Source organism: Balaenoptera ricei, chromosome 11, assembly GCF_028023285.1.
Source record: "Balaenoptera ricei isolate mBalRic1 chromosome 11, mBalRic1.hap2, whole genome shotgun sequence".
Taxonomy (NCBI): domain Eukaryota; kingdom Metazoa; phylum Chordata; class Mammalia; order Artiodactyla; family Balaenopteridae; genus Balaenoptera; species Balaenoptera ricei.
In genome coordinates, this window is record NC_082649.1 from 56,861,504 (window position 1) to 56,878,696 (window position 17,193).

General features: G+C 43.8%; 1 protein-coding gene across 3 annotated transcripts in view; it reads left to right on the forward strand.

Moving 5' to 3' along the window:
- STAC (SH3 and cysteine rich domain) overlaps positions 1-17,193 on the forward strand; it is a 100,711-nt gene that overhangs the window by 49,508 nt on the left and 34,010 nt on the right. For all 3 annotated transcript variants that reach the window (XM_059939152.1, XM_059939154.1, XM_059939153.1), the window contains exons 3-6: positions 10,269-10,369; positions 11,895-11,976; positions 13,059-13,174; positions 16,351-16,429. In XM_059939152.1, coding sequence (XP_059795135.1) covers positions 10,269-10,369; positions 11,895-11,976; positions 13,059-13,174; positions 16,351-16,429 — 378 coding nt within the window. The remainder of the gene's footprint in view (positions 1-10,268; positions 10,370-11,894; positions 11,977-13,058; positions 13,175-16,350; positions 16,430-17,193) is intronic.

Genomic DNA, 17,193 nt, shown 5'->3' on the forward strand with positions numbered 1-17,193 from the left:
GATGAGGGGAAGAGAAATACTAAAGCATTTTCTTTGTAGTTGATCAAACACTGTCTGGTTGCTGAACCAGAAAAATAAAGCATAGACTATTCTATCACATGCTAAGCTTACCTGGAAAGATCCAGAAGCCTATAGCTACCCCACACTCCTCGTCCCAACAACATGACAACAAGCAAGCACAGGAGTGCACACGTAGATACCTGCCGGCACGTGTGCTTACCACACACACACTTTACCTTCAATCAGGGAAATGTATGTTTCCATTGACACGGCAAGAACATGGCTTCAAGAGTTTACATCTGCTTCATTCTGATCCCTTACAGTCTAAGATCCAAGCACTGTAATGCCATAAAGAGAAATCACAAGAATGACTTATTATAACCGAGGCGGGACAGTGAACCAGCTTGACTCTGACCCAGAAGGACTATATCACTTCACGTGAGATCAGCCTGATAGCCCTCTTTGAGAAGGAGATTTCAAGGAACATTTTCTGAGCATCCATTTTCTCGTTTTAAAAATAGAAATAAAAATATCTCTCTGATAGATGTGGTAATAAAGATGCAATGAGACAGTGCCCCAAAGCAGTGGTGCCCACTTAGCAGTAAGGTTCAGGGCTCTTTGCTTGTCCCTGTCTTCCTGTCCTGCTGTCCCAGGGGGCACGTACTGGTGCTGGCCGGCCTCTTTCCCAAGCTCTGGTCTCTCACTTCAGCTACAAGAACTCTGCTGCTCAGATGCCTTGTGGATGCTGAAATGCCTACATCTTCCCACAGTGAAGCAAATCATCTCCTTCCCCCATAAAACCTGCCACTTTACTGCTGGCCTCTCCTACTGGGGCACATGGCACCTGCGTGCTCCCATCTACCTGGCCAGAGCCTCAAGGCTATCTTTGACTTCTCCCAGCCCCTCTCTCTAGAAACCCCACCCATGAGCAGCACACTCTGTCAGTTCTACTTCTGTGACTTCTCCACGGCCAACTTGCTCCCCTCTTCCCACTGCTCCTGCCTCAGGCCAGGCTTCAGCACATCTCACGTGAACTGTTTCAAGAACTTCCTAAACTATGTTCTTTTATCCATCTCTACCGCCTCATCTCCCCTTGACACTGCTGCCAACCCTCTTCTGAAAGCAAACTGACATCGAATTACTGCTTTTCTCAGGAATGCTTGCTCGACCTGATTGCCCAAAGAATTATACTCAAGCTCCTTAGCTTGATGCTTATTCTAAAACCTCCAGTAGCTGACAAAGGCAAAGAAGGAATTTGCCCATCAGATTTATAGAAGTGAAACTTTTTTCACTGCCCTGACAGTCATCGTCAGTGGCACTAGTGAGCAACTACAAGTGGATCATTGCAAACAAATTCAAAATACAGAACTGCAAGAGAGAGCCAGGAGAGAGGCAGAATGGGGCAGAGAGGTTGGGGTGGGTATTTGCATTCTGGCTCTGCCCTTAGTAGATGGAGTGACCTTGGACAATTGCTTTACCTTCTCTCAATCCCAATTTCTTTTTTTAAAATTTTTATTGAAATAGTTTGTTTACAGTGTTGTGTTAGTTTCAGGTGTACAGCAAAGTGATTCAGTTATACATATATATAAATATATATTCTTTTTTACATTCTTTTCCATTATAGGTTATTACAAGTTATTGAGGATAGTTCTCTGTGCTATACAGTAGGTCCTTGCTGGTTGTCTTGTTTATATATAGTGATCTGTATATTTTAATTGCAAATTCCTAATTTATTCCTCTGCTGGCTCCCCTTTGGTAACCACAAATTTGCTTTCTATGTCTGTGAGTCTATTTCTGTTTTGTAAATAAGTTCATTTGTATCATTTTTTTAGATTCCACATATATGTGATAATCATAGGATATTTGTCTTTCTCTGTCTGGCTTCCTTCACTGAGTCTGATCATCTCTAGGTCCATCCATGTTACTGCAAATGGCATTATTTCATTCTTTTTTATGGCTGAGTAATATTCCATTGTGTGTGTGTGTGTGTGTGTGTGTGTGTGTGTGTATACCACATCTTCTTTATCCATTCATCTGTCAATGGACACTTAGGTTTTACTTCCATGTCTTGGCTATTGTAAATAGTGCTGCTGTGAACATAGGGGTGCATGTGTCTTTTCCAATTATGTTTTTCTCTGGATATGTGCCCAGGAGTGGGATTGCAGGATCATATGGTAGCTCAATTTTTAGTTTTTTAAGGAACCTCCATACTGTTCTCCATAGCGGCTGTTACCAATTTACATTCCCACCAACAGTGTGGGAAGGTTCCTTTTTCTCCACGTCCTCTCCAGCATTTATTATTTGTAGAGTTTTTCATGATAGCCATTCTGATCAGTGTGAGGTGATACCTCATTGTAGTTTTGATTTGCATTTCTCTAATAATTAACAATGTTGAGCATCTTTTAATCCCAGTGTCTTTCAAATGAGATTGAAAATAACAATACCTACTTCATGGAATTTACTGATAATTAAATACATTGATACAAGTGAATGTTCTTTGTGGATTATAAAACTCAAAAATTGTTCAGTATGATTAAAGCTATCTGTATGTATGAAAGGTTGAGATTAATAGCATGCCAAATTCCTCGGAAAGCACTTTGGAAATGGAGAGACGGGGTATAGCATAGATTGGCCAATCCATTCTTAGGAGAGCTGAGGATAAATACAAATTCTTGAGCCCTAAGCTAGAAGAACAATTCTGAAGAAAGCAAATGAGACTGTGAAAACTGCAGACCTCAGAGAAGAGGAGAAGACAGCAGCAGAGATTATTACTGAGGTCAGGGGTATTCCAGATGGTCATGAGAAAGTGATCATTCAGGAAGACATGTCTCAAAACTTCAAGCTACACACATGTAACAGAAGGAAAACTTGCTGGCCATGGTGTTAGGACGTGAACTGGTGACCCAGAGGGCAAAGGCTATGGACTCCAAACACAAAGCCCTGCGCCAACCCAACTCCTGTTGCTATTTTTGGAGCTCAGTGTGGGTGAGGGGCGGGAGAAGTAGGGAGAGTTTTTCCACTAGGAGTCAGAAACCGAAATAGGAAAGATCAACAGAAGCATTTATAAACAATGAATGCCATTAATTTTTTTAAGCTAGGAAGGAGTTGGAAAAGATGTAATGTGGCAGGGAGTGGGGAATATAGTCAGGGAAAGATGGCCCAGGGGTCTTCAAACCATCTTGTTCAATTGAACTCATAGTAGGGGACAGATAGCATGGGTTATTTTTCATCAAGTTCTCATGAGTAGAGTTCAACTGTGATGGGGAAAATGTTCCCGTTTTTTCCCCTTTATCAGAAAACTTTCTAACTATTGAGTGATTTCCGAAGTTTGGGGGCAGTTTAAGCTGTATTGCTCGAATTCTGAAGCTCACACTCTTTCTAGTACACCACACTATGAGGACAGGTCCAGATAGTTATCAGCATCTGCTTTGAGGAGGGTTTGAGGAATCAGTAGCAGAGATGGAAGGAGTGATTCCCAGAATCGGCTTTCAGCCCCTTCCTAGGTCAGGCAGTCATCAGATGGAACAGTATTCTGGCCTGGATTGTAGGGTCAACCGGGAGCTTGGAGAGTTCTGGGTCCCAACAAACCAGGATGCAGTCACATTGGAACTTTGGCATGAAAAGCAAGACTGACCAGCTGGGAGCCCAGGCAGTAAAGATCTGCAGGCGACTAGAACCCCGTAGTCACGCACGCCTCCAGGAGCCAGGGGCCACAAGAAGGAACCTCACTCCTTCCACAGCATGAGTGGGGCAGAACCCCAGCATTCTCTCAGCCTGGGCGCTTCTCTGGCCCAGGTCTGAGTAGGCTGATCATTCCTCACGGACAGGAATGTTCTTTGTTCCAAGCCCTTTCCTGGCCACAGGAGTTCTAGAGGTGAATAAGCCATCACTCCAAGTCAAGGGCCTTTTGTGAAAGGGACCTGGAAACAGAGGAGAGTGTCAGTCCTGAGGTGATGGAAGCGGGGAGAGTGTGTGTGCAGGAGGCTTTGGAAAATCCTTAAAAGGGCTTCAAGAAAATGGGAAGCTGTTTAGCAACTGAGCAAGAAAGGCAGAGGAGGCAATGTGAGCAACGCTCAAGCGGCATGAGCCGGCCACCCTTGCCAGGAGCCACAAATGATCTGGTAAAACCAAGGAGTAGCTCAAGGTGGAGCATATTGAAAATGAAGCAAGGAGAGTCAGCAGAGGTCCCATCGGGGAGGGAATCCTACGGAATTCTGTTTCATTCCTTGCGTTAGTGTTTATTCAAAGGCAAATGGCCCATGAATAATGCTAGCTGCATTATAATGCCGGTTTTTATCACCCAGCGGAGGTTTTGTTAAGGCCTTTAGTTTAAAAATACTAACTCTGTCATCTTTACTACTGTTTGCATAGTCCCTAGCCCTTAAATGCCTCTGGTCTGCCCAGGCACTGAAAACACACCCTCCACTTTTGCTCTCATCTGTGGCTCTGAGGCCCTTCTGTGAGCCTGGCTTCTGGCCCTCTGAGGCTTTGCAGACTCTTGATGCAAGCGATCTCCTGATCCCTTGCAGTCTCCTCTCCCAGCCATGGCCTGTACTGCCAGAGGCTGAGGGGAATCCAGTAGCTAAACCGATAAGAACAGGGGCCTAGAACATCTTTGAACTATCTCATCTATATTTACCTTTGAATCATTTATATATATTTTATGTAATCCAAGAAATATTTATGAATCTATTTCTAGATATTCATATTTATAACGTATATATTATTTATTTCTAGATTTTTTAAAGTTTTTTTTCCCATATCATAGTAAGGTACCTTTCTTGTCTAATTTACATTAATTTTATCAAATAAATTGTAGGAGTGATGCCATGGTTGTACAATCTGGAAGCAAACTAATTATCAGTAACAATGTTAACTATTGTTCACCACTGATTAAGTACCGTACTGATTACATTTCTTTTCTTACACATTTCTTTTTCTTATTTTTACCCATTCTCCATATTGTTCCTCTAGGTAAGTGATCTCAAGGGCAACAATTGTTTTATCTTTAACTCTGATACTATATGAAATTCAACCAAGAGGTAAGCAATGCCTCGATGGCAAAATCTTATCAAAATTAGTCTGGCCAATTGTTTTATAGATATCTGTAATCGATATCATTTCTTTTAAAAAGCCTGTCATCCAATGTAGTTGATTCAGCCATTTGCATTGAGAAAACCCCTTCAATATTTTCTCCTAACATCTATATATAAACTTCTTCATTCACTGGAGCTTCAACACTTGGTTTTCTATGGACAGCTCACTTATCCATAGTGGCAAATGATACCAGGCTCATAAAATGTCTCAGTGCCCAGCAGTTAATCAGTGTTGTATTGGTTTGCATTGATCCATTCCAAAATCCATCTCAATATCATAAGTCACATTCTTAACAATTTTCAACTGTAACTCATAGAACTATCTTCGATTTTCCTAGAAGTTCATATCCCAGGGAAGAACTGATGGTTTCTGTGAAGATCTGGCCCCATGTCTTCACTATATCTCCATATTCCAAGGACCACAGCATTCCAAGGGGCTGACTTGACCTGGTTTCCTGCAAGTTCAACTTTGCTTTTTGTCACAGTAGTACATGAGACTAGTTTAAAGGTGGTACTGATGGTACTGAAAATACTACAATGGAAACTGTCTCATCCTATAACCCAGACTCGCTTCTGAAAGGCAACCACTTTCATCCTTTTTAATTGTTGCTTCTGGCATTCATTTCAGTATTTCTAAATCCTGTGCTTCTACTACTATTTATTGATGAATCAAACATGTCTTGGCTTCCTGCTATAGAGGATGAGGATTCAGCTCTAACCCCTCCAGCAACCCCTGCTTGTTCACTTCTTCCTCACTCTCACTTTCCCACAAGAGTCACATCACAGTCTGCTGCTCCCTTGCTCTCTCATCTTCCCAAGTAGTTTTATCACAATTTTGTGTTAACTAGTCACTTTATACACTATTATGACCATTGCTCACTTCTGATTCTAGTATTGTACCATGATTACGTTTCTTTCCTTACACAGGTTTTATGTTGCTTCATACTGGAAATTGCCTTTTTCATTGCCTTGACTCTTCATGCACCTATAATTGTTTTTTTTTATATACTCTCATATATCTGTCTAATGCCATATCTATTATGATATCCAAATCTAAAAAAGCTCTATAAATGTTTAAGTTCCATTTTTTCCCAAGTCTACTGCCTCACTTCATCTGTGGCTCCTGTCTAGGGCTATTACTGTGTTGTCATATGGGCATATCATTTACCTGTCCTCTATGTTGTTCTTGTGTTGCACACTGAGTCTGATATTTTCCTCTTCCTTGATTTATTTCTTCATCTTTCTAAGGCACATTCTTCAGTAGTTTTCTAAGAAAGCGTGTATGGAAAGTTAAATATTTTTAACTCCTGAGGATCTGAATATGTGTTTATTCTGCCTTCATACTTGTTAGTAATTTGGCTGGGTATAAAATTCTAGGTTGGAAATTTTCTTCTTGCAGAATTTTGAAATTCCACAGTTTTTGAAGCTCCATGACTTTCTAGTTTCCAAGCTGCTATTGGGAAATCCAATCTTCCTCTCTTCTGCTAAATTGCTTACCACACCTTCAGTTGCTATCTTCCAAATGTATGTTGAACTTTCTTCTACTCTTGCCACTCCTCCCAGTAACTCTGTTATTTGGGCGTTTATACCATTTTTTTATTCTTGCTAATTTTAGTGGGGTTTTGGTATGAATAAGTGGGAAACTCCTGTTGCCAGTCCACCATATTTACTCAAAATCCAGTAATATCTTTATTTTTCCAAGTGTGTAAACCCATGCCATCCCCTTTGCATATATTATGATGCTATTACTATTAGCATCCCTGAGAGTAGTTAGTACTATTCCCATTTGATGATGAGACAGCTGAAGCTCCAAGAATGTTAGTAGTTTTCTTAAGTTTAAAGAGCCCACATGAGACAGATTCAAATTTAAAATCATATTTTTCCCACCCTACTGAGGCATAACGGTCACATTCAGTGATGCCTTTGTGATGCAGATCAGTGGTGATAAAACAACTTAGATTATAGCTTCTCCATATCTTGCTACAGTAAACTAATGCCACTGCTGGGATGTAAATTATTCCTTTGAACTAGTCTCTGAGCCACAGAATACAAGCTTGCCTCTTCAATCACTTTTGTTATTCCATGGTAGAAATTGGAACACCTAAAACCAAATAATTGCCGGTGGTCTGACTCATACAGTGGAGTGTTTTAGAACAAGCAAGGAAAAGTGAAATTATGGTGTTCAGGTCTGAAGGAAAATATACCTTAATATATAATGGCTCTATTTCAGAGTCCAGCACACAATGAAATAACTTTCCTCTTTGAAGCTTTTACTTACGTTCTCACATAAAGCACAAATAGCATTCTCTATTTGAAAACAAAAATTAAGTTACTGCCTTCAAAGTCCAGTCTTTTGAAGACATTGCAATCTTTCAGCTAAGTGGTTATTCTCAAAATGAAAAAGAGATTTTCCAACTAGTATTTATGAACAAGCACACATACCCAGTAATTTATGGTGTGTTTATATGTCACTTCGACTTTCTGTGTTTATAACAGCAGACACACTTTGTGTTAAATGTTGCCTTCGTGAAGGGAGTTTTCAGGTAATACCTCCTGAAGGGTTTCTAGGGCTTTGTCCAGTCAAGAGTTTTCCTGTTGCTTTTCTCAGCTGACTGTCAGGTTCTCATAGTCCCTATTTTATCATCTCATTATCCTCAACTGCATCCTCATGTAGGTTAAACAAGCCAAATAAAAGGAGGAAATGTTTGGGTCAAGCAGGGAAAGAGTGAAACTAAGCAGGACCTCCTCTGACCTGAGGCAAGTCATTCTACTGCTTGGACCCTCAGGCTTCTCGTCTGTGAAATAAAATCATACACATACACCATTGTAAAGCAATTATACTCCAATAAAGATGTTAAAAAAATAATATAAAATAAAATCATACACATAGATGATCTCCAACTCCTCTTTCAGCTCTTGAATGCCATTCCTACACCATCGATGAAATCAACTTAAATTAATTATCTAAATCAGTCACCACTGATTTCATTGTGTGTGTGACTGACTACAAAAGAATTCGTTCATTAATTTCTTTAATACGTATTTATTGGGCATCATACCCAGAGCTGGGTATACAATAGCAAATGGACAGACTCAGTCCTTAGCCTCATTGAGTTCATAGTCCAGAGGAAAAGACAAAAACGACTCTCAAATAAATAACAACTGTGATAAATCCTGTGAAAGATAATAACAGAGCGCTGTGAAAAGACTAACAGGAAAAAGAGATAATTTAGAGTGGAGGAGGGGGAATGTTCCCAAGAAGGCCTCATTGAAGAAGTGACAAGCGGCCCTAAGGATGAGGACAGTGAAACAAGTGAGGAGCTACAGACAAGCATTGCAGGCACACAGGGCAGCATGTGTAAAGACCCTGAGGGATTCAAGAGCTCATGCATTTAAGGAACTTGAAGAAGGTCATGTGGCTAGACCCTGGTGAGCAAGAGGGGTCGGCCTGAGACAAAGTTAGAAATGGGCTCCCACCAAATCATACAAAGTCTCGCCACCATGGTGAGCATTTTGTATAACATCAGAAAAGCAGGGAGAACCTACCGAGAGACCATTAAGTAGGAGGTTCTACACACAGTGGAGGAAGGCAAAAATGGATAAGGCAATTCAGTCAGGAATTGGTCTGGACAAGGCGTGGTGATGGTTTGGAGGAGGCAGTGGTGGAGAAGAGGGTGGATTTTATGTGTGTTGGGCTGTCCTCGCTTTGTGTCTGTGGTCAGCTATGATATACCGGGAGACCTGTGACCTCATGTGTCAGGGCCTATGGACATATTAATTCCTACTGAGGGAGGCTCGTTGCCTTTCCAGCTGGTCTTCTTGGGCAGCATTCCACGTGATCCATGGAAAGTATTCACACATCCTTTTGCTGACAAGCTTTTAAGGTGCGGGCCTTGCCTATATGGCTGTTTCTCCTTGGTAGGCTGGCAGGACCACTGGTCACCCATATCCCTCACCTACACGCTCCCATGGGTGTGGCCACAGCCTTGTGTCCAAATCTCCTCAAAATCCCTCTCAGTAGGAGGAGACTGAGAAGAGAAGAAAGCACCTCCTTCTTCTCATTATGTAGAGAAGCATAGTTTTAGGGATAAAACTAATAGTGCCTCAACAACTCTACAAAGAAATTCTCCCTCCAGTCTCCCACCTCCCTTCTGCTTTTCCAATAGGCTTGATTTGCTTGGTCACCTAAGCGCTGTGAAATCCATTTTGGTGCCTCATTTTTAAGACCTCCTTGGAAGCCTACTACCTCCTTTTCATAAGTCAGAGTAGATGGCACCTCTTGTCCTGTATCCTCTGTCCTGGAGTCAGTGGAGACAGAAGACATCCCATTTTAACATCCTCTCTTCGCCTCCATCCAGCCACTTTCTAAAACAACAAATGAGGTGCCCAGCACCACTCCCGTCTTCCTGAAGCTCCCACATCCCGCCCTCTGGTCTGTCCTCCCGATGCCTCTCCAGTGCTGCTGCCTTGGGCCTTGGTACAGGCCAAGATTTTGGACACAGTGGCCAGGATGACTCTCTGCCTCTCCTCCCTCCTCTGCTTTCTTTCTTCTCACCCGTTATGGCACCCTGTCCCAGGACACTAAGTGACTCACTGCAGGGGTAGTTTCACTACCCCCCACCTCCTCTTCCTTTTCCCCCAGGCAGGGGCTGGTGTCTGATCGAGCCCTCTATCCCCCACTTTAGACCATCATCAGCCCCACTTTCACACAGACCACGCTGTTGCCCCTTTATTGGTCATTTTCCAGAGAGTTTGCCCAATAGTTCAGACTGTGTGATGGGAATTCAGGTAAAAATGGGTAGAATTTCAGGACTTGGACGACTCAGCAAGATACACAGAAGAGCAGAAATGTGATCCATATGAAGAGCAAAGAAAGTGGGATTTGCGAGCTTGAATTGAGTGAGCAATGAAAGCAGAGGAGGTTGAGATTGTCTGGAGGAATAAACAGGAAAGGGGCAGAAGGAAACCAGAGCTGATACTTTGGGTAGAAAATATGGAAGAAGGTAAAAGAATCTTCTGTAATATTTTGTCCATTTTTAAATGTTCATATAAACATCACAGGAAAGAGGAATTAGCTGGGTTATGGGAATGGCCACTTTTTCAGTGATTTCATACAAGTTGCCAGGGAAGTGTAGGTTGTATCCTAACCAAAACTCACCATGTATCTGACAGGAACAAATGCTAAGCATGGACTGCGCTGCAAGGCCTGTAAGATGAGTGTCCACCACAAGTGCATGGACGGCCTGGCACCCCAGCGGTGCATGGGCAAGCTGGTAAGGGCTGGTGCCCAGAGTGTGCCCCGGAACCGCTGCTCAGGGCCCCTGCCTGCCCGATGAGATCACTCCATTCAAAATATTTCACGGCAGCACCCTGAGAACTGGACACCGGGAAGGTACCCCCCACGTCTCTGGCTGGACAACTTGGCTTCCTAGTTGGCATAAAGATTGAGCAAGGAGGAGCTTTGTCAACTTAGGAGATGCATGTTGCACGTGTGGAAAGGGCTCAGTGTCCTTCATAGAGTGGACAACTTGTCCTGGGTCGGCACTTTCCCGGTTTTAGCATTGGGACTGTCCAGGTTTTGCAAGTAAAAAGCGGGCATCCCAGGAGCCCCCTCAGCCCCAGCTTAATTGTCTGACAGCTCAGTGCGTATCAAGAATGGTATAGAGATGAACCGCCCCACAGAAGTGGAGAGAGTAGTAAACATCTTTACCACTGTAACAGATCATGGTGGCCAAACCAAGGGCTGGGGGCTCAGCCTGGCCCATTCTGGGCTGATTGTCGCATCTCAGGGATGGACTTCAATACTGGTGCCACACAATGATAAAAAACCCACCCAGAACACTTTTGAGAATAGTTGAAACTAAGATGGCCAAAGAATTATAGAAGGGACCAAGAATGTCTACCCTAGACATACTTAGGGCATGACAGCTGTCTTCAGAAAAATTTAAGATCTGTCACACAGAATTCTGTCATCCTCTGTGGCTTCAGGGAAAAGGCCTAGGATCAGTAGGTTCCAAGTCTTAACCATCAGAGATCACGTCACCAAAGACCTGCCTCCAGGATTAGTGAGAGTTCCTGCTATCCACATCCCCAGCAGTGTTCACAGGAGGATACCACTTGCTAGGAACATTGGAAGGGATTCTGGAATTCTAGTAGGGGTGGGACCCTTAAGTTCCCTTCTAACACTGGGGTACAGTAAGTCAGGATTCTTAGAGAGTTCATCTCCGTACTCTGATTGGCAGTGTCCTCTTCTCCAAAACCCCTGCCTCACGTGCTCCCCTCCTCCTCCTCCCATGGTGATTCCCACAAGCCAAGGCAGAAACCATGGATGAGAAGTCAGAAAAACAGAATGGAATCTAGAACACAAAGCTCTGCATAGAGCTCATCAGACATACAAGGGACTTCAGGTCTACCTGTGAGGTCTGCTTGCCCATGCCGAGGCCTTTTAATGATGTTAATAAACCACGTGGTGAAATAACACACAATGGTCCATTTGTATCCTGGGAAATAATGAGGAGCCCAACATAAAGGAGGCTGCAATGTGCACCTGCAGAGGAGAAGCAGGATGGGGGAGGGCAGGGCTGGGGGCTTGCTTTCTGGAGGGAGTGGAGCTTGCTTATTGACACCTGTACCTCCCAACCCGACCCCAGGGATAAATTATAGGACATGTCAGCGTCTTAAAGGGAGACAGGGAGGCACCCCTAGAGGAACCAACTGGTTTCATTTTTAGAGTTCTCGTGGGGTTTTCTTCATCTCATCAGTAACATTGAGCCCTTCTCTTTCTCATTCTGTCTCCAGCCAAAGGGGTTTCGGCGTTACTACAGCTCCCCCTTGCTCATTCATGAACAGTTTGGATGCATTAAAGAAGTTATGCCCATTGGTGAGTTGGGACCCGGTGGGCTGAGCTGGGTTTGGAGCAGTGACGTCAGAGCTGATGGCTGCTCTTCTCCCAGGTCCCGGTGCTGCCGTACCAGTGGGGGGCCAGGGGGTGGCATTCGTTTGGTGGCTAATTGGGTTATGGTTGTTTGTTTTGCTGGAGGGGAAACTTAAGGTGAACCAAATTCTCCAGAAATTTTTGTCCTCTCCCTGATGAAGCTTCAAAGAACCCAGGTCCCAAAGGCCATCAGCAGCATGGCAGAGTGGAAGGAGCATGGAGCCTGGCATCCCATAGACCTGGGTCAAAGCCCAGCTCCTCCATTGGCCAACTGTGTGTCTGAACAAGCTACTCAACCTGCTGGACCCTATACAATGAAAACAGCAATGGCTGCTTTGCATAATTTTTTGTAGAAAATAGGTATACATTATAAACCAATGCTTGGAAGGAGCTTACTGAATATTGTTTATTCTTTCATGAGGAAAAAATGTCTAATATTTTTAGGTATTTCTGGCTTGAATATATTCCTCAACAATATCTTTCAGTTCCATTGCTTCTCCCTTTCTGAAAATCTCTACATTTATGTTTGCCTTTTGGTGGGGGCAGGGGGAGGAACTTTTAAACTAGAAATTTACAAACTAGAAAGCTTTTAATTAGAAACTCCAGGAAGCCTGGTAATGTCCAAGTCTTTCAAAACGGTTGCCTCCTACTGCAAACTTTGTGTCACGAGACTTCGTACCTTGGTGAGCAGGGCCTTTCACTAGAGGAAATAAAGCTGGTCTCTGGGAAGAACCTGGGCACTGGAGTCCTGCGGGTGGATAACAAAGAGGAAAGCCAGTCAATCAGCAAAGGTTTGGGAGCACAGAGGGCTGAGTGCAGTGGAGGGACCTGGGAAATGGGCACAGGTCGTGGGGCAGCATGTGAGGAAGCTTGACCACAAAAGCCCCATTTTCCCAGGGGTAAGAGGGTCTGTTGTGCAGGACCTACTCTTCGATGCCGTTAACCCAGGAGGTATGATAGGTGGTTGTCTATCCCGACCGTGATATGAGGAAACCCGTCTCTCAGGTGAGCTTTCTCTTCTGCTGCAGCCTGCGGCAATAAGGTGGACCCTGTCTATGAGACCCTCCGCTTCGGCACCTCCCTGGCCCAGAGAACCAAGAAGGGCAGCTCTGGCAGCGGCTCCAATTCGCCTCACGGAACCTCGGTAATTGTCCTCTTCCTCCCTCGGGCACCGTGCAGTGTGGGTCCCACCTAAATGCATCAGGCGGGGGCAGTCTCTTGGGGGTCAGGCAGCCTTTAAAGGGAGCTCCAAGTGCCTTTGGGCCACTAAAGGTTAACCTTCTGGGGCCAACCCCCAGAGATCCTTTTACTTTCCTCCTAAAGACCACGCTCCTGGCCTCAGGCTCATTGACTCTCTCTCCCTCCCCCTCCCACCACTACTAGCTTATCCGCCCGACACATAGAAAGTTTCGACCCAAACAAGGGGCAGAAGCAGAGAAGTCCCAGCTGTGTCCAGTTCTCCTTCCAGCTACATCCCAGTTCAAGAATACAGCCATTTCTCACATTTTCTCAGTCCTGTCTCTCTAAGGCAAGGTGCACCCTTGGATTTCTTTCACACAAACACTGCCCGCCCCGGGGAGAGGGCGGGGAATGGAGGGGGGGGCTTCCCTCCATGGGACACACACCCTCCCAAGCACCTCTCTCTTATGTTTTACCTGATCTAAAATGAGTGTTGTGTGCATCTCTGTGGCCTGGTGTCATCATCCTCTCTCTGGCTGTCCCAACCAGAATTTCTATGAATGCCCCAAGATGCCACACAACTCTGTAGCAGAGAGACGGCTCCCCAGAGACGGGCCTGACCTGCCCGCCTGAGCAGCGATGTCTGCTGCTGCGGTTCTGAGCTCTCGCTCGTCACAGCAGGGAGACATCCTGAGAAACACTCCGCGGGAGACAGTGAACGTTTTCGCCTCCACATTTGTGACTGATGCTACGAGCAGAAAGACCGTCACAGGCATAATTGAGGGATGTCCAGGCTGCTTTCGTGTCTAAAACAGCTTTATCTCTAGCAATGTCTCGACCCTACAGACTGGTTTTAGGGGCAAAAAGCATAGTTTGTTCAATGTCAATAACGTGTTCGTTCATCATATTCCACTTATACTTCCTGGCACTGGTTCCATCAGTAAATATTTCTCGGAACTTTGCTCTGTGAAGGCTTTGTTCTGAGAGCTGCAGGGAGACAAAGACAAATCAAATTGTACTTAAATATCTGTCACTTCACTCTTTCCCCAGAGTCCAACTTGCCTCAGTGGAAGCAAACAGAAACAATTGATTGCTACTTTAACATGACTTTGCTTCCTTCCTGCATGGTCGGTAGTAATGAAATTCAGCCTCTTGCCATCCTGGCAGTATTGTTATATCCTAAAGCGAACATATTCCCACATAGCAAAGGTTGATTTTCTTCCAGGGCTGTAGAGGCATTTGCTTTACATTGTTGGGAAGTTGCCGCCTGGCTGTTTCTAAATCGTTAGGTCTCCTCTCAAGTGCTTTCAAATGTTCTAGAATAGAGAAGGCTTGACGGCTTTGGGAAGATCAGCAGAAACCAAATTTGAAAACTTTCTAGGAGTTGATTAGCTAGTTTAGGAATAATCTTCAGTTTTGTAAGATTAAATTAACATAATAATAGCACCTTCTATTCAGAAATAGTGAGCTTCAGAGGAACAGGGTACAAGTGACTTAGAGACCCTGTGACATTTTTTTTTTCTTCTTTCTGATGTGTCATGAAAGGAAGAATGGCTGAAATAAATCTTAAAGCTAAATTGTAAGAAGAAATCAGTCTCAGGAAGGTGGTACTAAAGTACTCTAGAGCTGATGAGGAGAGTTAGGAAGGCAAACTTGTTCCTCTCTAGTAAGATATAAATAAATTGTTTTACAAATATGACTCTCCTCTAAGGCCCCCTAAATTCCTCTTTTAAAGAGACGAGAGATGCACAGATAGAAGTAGGGCATCTGACCCTTTGAAAGAGGCGATCTGTGGTGTAAATGTTTAATGACCAGCGAGGGCTGGACCCCGATTTGTAGCATTTGACAATTTCCATGGTTTAAATACTCCCACTGTGGCCAATTTCAAGCTTACCAGTGTGATGACCCTAAAGGCTCTCACCAGCCCATGTGAGCTAGTCCAGCTATACTGCTGGGTGAAGCACAGTGCTAAAGAGATGAACCTAGAGAATGTTATACTCAGTGAAATAAGTCAGACAGAGAAAGACAAGTACTGTCTGATATCACTTATACGTGGAATCTAAAAAATAATACAAATGACAGATATGCAAAACAGAAACAGACTCACAGATATAGAAAATAAATTTATGGTTCCAAAAGGGGAAAGGGAAGGGGAGAGGGACAAATTAGGCATATGGGATCAACAGATACAAACTACTATACATAAAATAGATAAGCTGTAAGGATTTACTGTATAGCACAGGGAATTATAGCCATTATCTTGAAATAACTTTAATGGAGTACAATCTGCAAAGTACTGAATTCTTATGCTGTACACCTGAAACTAACATAATATTGTAAATCAACTATACTTTAAAAGAAAAAAAGAGCATGGGCTCTGGAGACAGCACCAGGGGTTCAAACTCCAGCTCCACCACTTACGAGCTCTGAGACCTCAAGTTGAGTTCTTGATTGTCTCTGGGCTTCAGATTCCTATCTGAAAAATAGGCCTATCAGAGGATTATTGTGAAGCATAAATGAGATGATTCATATAAAGTATGTAAAAACAGCACGTGATAGATGATTGGTAACAATTAGCTATTTAGAGTGCTGCTTTATTACTGTTGTTATTTCTGTAACCTAAATTATAACTATGACTTCTCTTATACACAAGAAAGGGCAGAATTTGTTATTACAAAAACAATTACTTTTCACAGCAATGGAAACAGCATTTAACTCATACCTAAGTAATGCATCCCTCAGTAGTGCATCTTGTTCTCTATAATTGATATTTAACACTCACCTAGAAAGAGCTGTAGTTCTACTGACCATTTTAAGTGACAGGGTGTGGGCAGGAATTCTGATTTCTCTCTGTCGTCTCTTCCTGGGAAATAGCCTAACTGTGGCCTGTGCATATAGGCACTCATTCACCTGTCATGTGCCAACCCCTGAGCCTGCTCTGGACACTGGGAGGGAGGGACAGTGCCTGTAAGACAACACACAGCCTCTCTGAAGTTAACCAAACAGACAGAAGAGCAATGATGCGATTCTTAAGACAGTGTCATGTAAATTCCACCTTAGCTCTTCTACTGGTATCACAGTCTCTGCTCAGTCGGCCCCTGAAATGACATTGCTCATTCCACGCTGTTCCCTCTTTTCAAGATTTCAGATCTTGTGGAGGTTCCTGAAGAGGCTGACGGGCCAGCAGGCGTGTATGGCCTACGGAAACGCAGCAACAGCGGTAAGTGGGGTGTGTGGGGATCTAGCACCGCCCAGCACAAACAGGAATCACATCCGTCATCCAGGTCAGCAGGCAGGCACACCTGACTTCCAGGCTCCTCTCTCTGCCAGCTCTGGAATTCAGTCTGGGCAAGTGTTTGATATTCTGGAGGGAAACCGGACATAATCACTGGTGGATTTCAGTGATTTGACTCTAACATTCCCTAAGTTCTGTCTTCTGAGTTCTCATGCCCTAAGGACATAGCGGTCCTTCCAGGCCTTTCTGTTAACACGTCACTTCCCCCACTGACCTACACTGGATAACAAAGCATCCCAGAGAGAGCCACTCCATCCTACACCGGAAGTACTCCAGGTGAGGGGTGGTGCCGGGGAGTGTGGGCCTCACCTTGGCTCCTCCCCAGCAGAGATAACTGAGACTCAAAAACTGATCTGCACAATCTAGCCAGACATTCTTTATTAATATCGTTTAGTTTTCTAATAGCATAAGCCCTTCTTATAATAATTTCTAGAATACTTATTAGATGCTGACTACATGCTATTGCTTGCTAACATTGAGAAAGAACCTCTTCTTAAACCAGAACTTAAAGAAACATAACCAGCACCTTATGCCTGAATCTTGATGAGCCTCTTGATGTCAACAACTACTTAATTTCCACTCATTTATCCAAAAACTAATTATGAAGTATTTACTACCAGCAGCAAAACTACATAGGTCACAAAGCTGTCCTCGGGTCACTCATAACCCAGCACAGTTGCAGGTCCTGA